General features: G+C 52.6%; 1 protein-coding gene across 1 annotated transcript in view; it reads right to left on the bottom strand.

Moving 5' to 3' along the window:
* Positions 1–4,072, bottom strand: part of MYO5B (myosin VB) — a 316,910-nt gene extending 312,838 nt beyond the window's left edge. The window contains exon 1 of the mRNA XM_023510163.1: positions 3,617–4,072. Within this exon, the coding sequence (XP_023365931.1) occupies positions 3,617–3,643 (27 nt within the window). The 5' untranslated portion in view covers positions 3,644–4,072. The remainder of the gene's footprint in view (positions 1–3,616) is intronic.
* Between the last annotated feature and the right edge of the window lie 918 nt (positions 4,073–4,990).

The raw sequence follows: 4,990 nt of genomic DNA, 5'->3' as shown, positions 1-4,990 counted from the left end.
CAGACACGTGGGAGAAGCCTACACTACCTGATACACAGATAAAGGGGGCAGTTAGAGACACCTGCTCAAGAGCACAGGAGTTCTATTTTTCAAAAAACAAACAAACAAAAAAAAACAAGTGGTCCCAAATCAGCACCCTCAGTAAGTGCTCCTGGGTGGAATGCTTCCATTCGCAGAAAGTCTGCCCATAAAGTCACCTCCCAGAACTCAAATCTGCTGCTTGCAACTACCTATCAATTAAAAGCCAAGCAGGAAAAAGGATGTTTAAGGGCACTGGTTTCACTCTGATGACTTTCCAGTTATTCTGCTGGCTAGAAATAAAATAGCGAACTGAACAAAAATCTCAGTATTTGAGATAGTATTTGTAGTTTTCATTCAGAATAGCCCTTCTATAAAGAACTGCATTATTCTGCCCGAGGGGGAGAGGTTATTTTATTCTTTAATATCAGACTATTGTCTATCAAATCAGAATAAAACAACCATGCTTGCCCATATTTGGGCTTCTTTCTGGGATCTGTGCACAAGTTAAGCCCACACTGTCTTTTCCAGCAGGTTAGAAGTGAAGTCCTAACATTTGCCACACACACACCTCTGTGACAAGAGAGCTGGTCATCAGCTTCACCTTTGGGACTGATGAGAGTGAATGAGGCTGACTCATCTTAACATCACTTGAAAGCGTCTGGCACTGAAGGATTTCTTTCTCCACCCATATAAATATCACTAAAAGCAAGCAACTTCTCAAAAGGCAAGGTATTGGGTCTACTGAGAACAGGAGTATACTTGTTCATGGAGGCACCCTTAGCTAGTGACTAAAGTCAACTCTCCACCCTGCACCGAAATAAAACACAGTGCATCAATCCCCAGTTGGAAAGGGAAGAGAGAACAGCAAAAAAAAAAAAAGGAAAATGTTTTCTTGGGTAACTAGAAACACTGAAGTTATTGGAAACTATACTTACAAGCTTATATATGTAGTATAGGCTTAAATGTTTCATATTCCAATGATGTCTTCCAACTATATCCGTAAACAGTTATGATCAAAGTTTTAAATTTTCCATTCCTATATACTTACAAGTGCTGTTGGCATAATGGATATTTCCATCATGCATAATACATTAAAGTCTGCGTCTGGATCTAGTGTTCATCACATTAGAAAAACCCAATAGCAGGTTAAAAATAAGGGAACACTGGCTGTCTTGAGAATACACTAAAATGAACACATCCGCTCTCCAAGAAACAAAGTAAATCTGAGTAATAGGCACAACTTCTCTGTATGATTCATGTGCACACTGAGAATCTAGCCGGGCAAGGGGGGTGGTGAGGAAAGAATGAAACTGCTTCTCATTGTGAAGCCTGTGTAAGTTTGCCAGCAAGAAAACCAACCAGCTGCTCTAAACAACTCTAGAAACTATTACCTTGGTCACAGAAGATCTTGATTTCAGATTCAAAAAATAATGATTAATAACTAAAACCCATTAACAGAACAAGATGTAGTCCACTAAGCCCTTAGAAAATGTTTGTTTTGAACTACCTCCAATTAGGTACTCTAAAAAAATCTTAAGACCTCCCCCCCACACACACACACACATCAGTTTTGTTCAAATCTCCATAAGAAAAAGCATATTGAAACCCTTTGGGTTCAGACTCCCCACTAATTCAGTCCTAAGTTAACAAGCGACATACCAATCTCTCACTGAAAATCAAATTGAGTGGTTTCCCCTGAAAAGTCTTTTAAAGCAATCTGGTGTTTCCCAAAACTAGAACTCAGTATTAAGGATTTTTTTCAGTTGTCCACTGGCTTCATATAATACAGCAGGTGTTACTGTCTGATAAAGGACTTAATATATTGTAGGTACAGTCAGTGGAGTCGCTCCTCTTACTTAGTAGTACAAGTTGTACCTCCTTGGACTTTAAGGTAACAAAGACTCAGCTCTTTCAACACTGCTGTTCAGGTTTTTTCCCTGGCGCCTCACTGGCTTCCAGCCGCCAGTTCCAGTTTCTGCCAACCGGCTTCAGAGAAAGAACTGGAAGTGGAGCTTGCAGGGCTGCTCCTGAGACCCCCACAAGTAAAAGGGGAGGGGTACTTTACCAAGGCTAGGACTGCTACCCTTTACACCCTCCACTGCTCCCCCAAAGGCTGTAGTCCATCCTGATCGCTGCCTAAGATCTCACAGGAGTCCCTCGCTAAGCCTGAAGGTGGTATCCGAGGCACCGTGGCCCTGACCCCGGCCAGGTGAGCGTCCACCCATCCCAGCCTCGCTCCTCTCCCCCACCCCCCGAAGATTTAAAAATTCTTCAAACGAAAAGGGGTGGCCAGCCTACAGAGCCGAGCTCCTCCCATGCGCTGGACAGCAGGGAGCAACCCCAGGTGAAGATGCGGAAATAGTTCTTCCTACCCCGCCCAGACCTGTTGGCCTGGGTCGGTGCCCTGGGACTAGCACACTCACACCACACGTTCGCACAGCACACACACACGCACACCTATCTGCACTGAGGTGTGCGCACAAGGCACTGTCAAACGTGTCCTGGCCACCAGCGATGAACAGGAAGACCAGATATTGGGCGATCCGAACTTGCTTTTCAAAGGCGTGTGGAACACGTGCTTAAAGGCCCCTAACCTTTTTATCCCCCGCGCCCGGCTGAAGCAGAGGGGACCCCGGTGGGTGGCTGAGGCTCAACCATGGACTCTCCAGGAAGCAGCGGCTGGCCCCTAACTTTAACCACCGCAACTGCGGCGGAACCTGGCAGCTCCGCTCCGGCCACACCTGTTCTGGATTCTGAGCCCCGGGCAGCTCCTCTCCAGCCGCACCTGTTCCCGATTCTGAGCACTGAGATTCGCACATCCATTCTGACCCTGAGGGTAGTTTGAAAATCCACACCCCGCCCCGAAGTCAACGTTATTCCGACCCCCTCTCCACAACCACTGAAACCCTTTAATTACCCACCCAGGTGGGCCGTTTTAAATCAACCATCCCCGTCAAATTCAGGATGCGCCTCCCGGGGTCTCACGGAGACAATGGTGCACTTCCTCATCCCCTGCTTACACTCCCTCCCCCTAGCCGCCATGCTTCTCATGGGTCCGTTCCTTTCCACCCCAGGTTCAGGGATCCCTAGATGACATACAGGAAGAAGGTACGTATTGGAGGCGGACCCTGGGAGCCGGCACTGCAGGGCAGCTGGAACCGGGTGCACAGACCAGGGTGACGGAGGTGGGGGGCTGTCCGAGCTGGGAGCTGGCAGTGACCTCCCCGCCAGTTCATGGAACTCAGCTGGAGCCGAGCCCGGGCAAGGAAAGGGATGGCAGTGCGGCAGGGAGGGAGCGGCAGCCCTAGTTGGCGGCAGAGCCGCGCCGCTGCCATGCTGCCGCGGAGGGCTGCCAGGAGCCGGACGGCCGGTCTGTGTGGGGCGCTCCCAGAACAGCGAAACTTTCTCCGCCACCTGAAGTTAGAGGAGATGAGAATAGAGACGAAGAGCCAGGAGGGACCTCCGGTTACCTCCCATCTCCAGGAGGTAAAGAAGGCGACCCCGAGCGCTCTGGTGGCCCGGAGCGCTCCGCCCCCAGCCCCACGCAGCGCCGCACCTGTCCCCGCCCGGGCCGCGGCGCTCGGCCGGCACTCACCTGGCTGTAGAGCTCGCTGACCGACATGACCCCGCGGGCCGGGCAGGAGCCCGGGGCGCCGCACCTGGCGGGCGGCCCTCGCTCGTGCCCCGGTGGGCAGGTCCCGGTTCCCCGCTGCCCGGCGGCTCTCAGTCCACGGCCGGCCCGCCTGGCGCCATCTTCCCGGACTGGCAGAGAGTTTCTGTTTTTCCCCCTTTCCCCGGACCTGCCCAGCCGGCTTCCTGGAGGAGCTGCGGCCGGCTCGCTCCCGGCCGGCGCGACCTTTACTCCCGCGGCGGCGGCGCACAAGTTGCGGGCGGGGAGGAGGCCGCGGCGCCGCTCCCCGCTCAGGTATGAGGAGGCGGTCCGAGCGCCGGAGCGACAATGACCGAGGGAGCACCCGCGCGTGTTGGAGCCGGCAGCCGGAGCGCTGCCGCGGCCGCCGCTTTTAAGCCCTGTCGGTGCGCGGACCGCCGCTCTCCGCCACCCCCGCCGCCACGGGGTCCTCGGGGCTGGGGGCGGGGCCGGCCGGGAGCTGAGCCCGGGCAGCCGGCGCGGACCGCCCCCTGCTGGACACGCGGCGCACGCAGGCTCAGGTGCGCGCCGGGCGTTTGCACCTGCCGCGCCGCGCTCACCTGCGCCTGGGCAGAGACAAGAAAAGGGGAGGGGAGATGGCTGTGACTGGAAGTCCTCAGACATTTTTCTCAATTTTTAATTTTTCTACCTATTCCACATTTTTGTTGCTACAATTCAGTTACATTGTAGAGCCTTATTAAAGTGACCTACACACTAAAGATTGTCTCCCTCAAACTGAACTCCCTAGGCTGAAATCCTGCTCAGGAAGGTGGGAGCCATAACTCTTCTGCATTACGAAAATTGGCCATTTTCACCCACAACTTCCAACGAGGCTCCAGGCCAATCCCCCCTTTACTTTCCTGGAAAATCTCCCATATTCTCCCATCTCCTTTGCACACTCGCAGGCCTCTGCTGCTGCCTAACTCATTTATTTGTGTTCCCTCTGCCTGTGGCACTTGGCTCCCTACAGCAACTTTTTTCCTCTCTACTTCCATTAAAAGGCAGAAATTTAAGCCAAAAACTAATAATTGTCAGGAGTTGATGGAGCGAGAACAGAGAGGCTGTAGGAAGAGACACAGCCTTGGGCTTCTGAAGGTGACCTTTGTCCCTGAATCAGGGATGGCTCCAAAAGGTAGTTCTCAGCCAAGGGTGCTTCTATCAGCACCCTAACTGGGAACAGTTACTCTGGAGTCCCACTCTTAGAAGATTTTCAAAGACCTCTCATTAAGACCTTCCTGTCTGGCTTGGTGCCTGTGGCTCAAGCGGCTAAGGCGTCAGCCACATACACCTAAGGTGGCGGGTTCAAATCCCCAGCCCGGG

This window comes from Otolemur garnettii, unplaced genomic scaffold (genome assembly GCF_000181295.1).
Source record: "Otolemur garnettii isolate 467f Iridium unplaced genomic scaffold, OtoGar3 scaffold00012, whole genome shotgun sequence".
NCBI classification, from domain to species: domain Eukaryota; kingdom Metazoa; phylum Chordata; class Mammalia; order Primates; family Galagidae; genus Otolemur; species Otolemur garnettii.
This window is presented reverse-complemented; position numbering and strand designations above follow the sequence as displayed.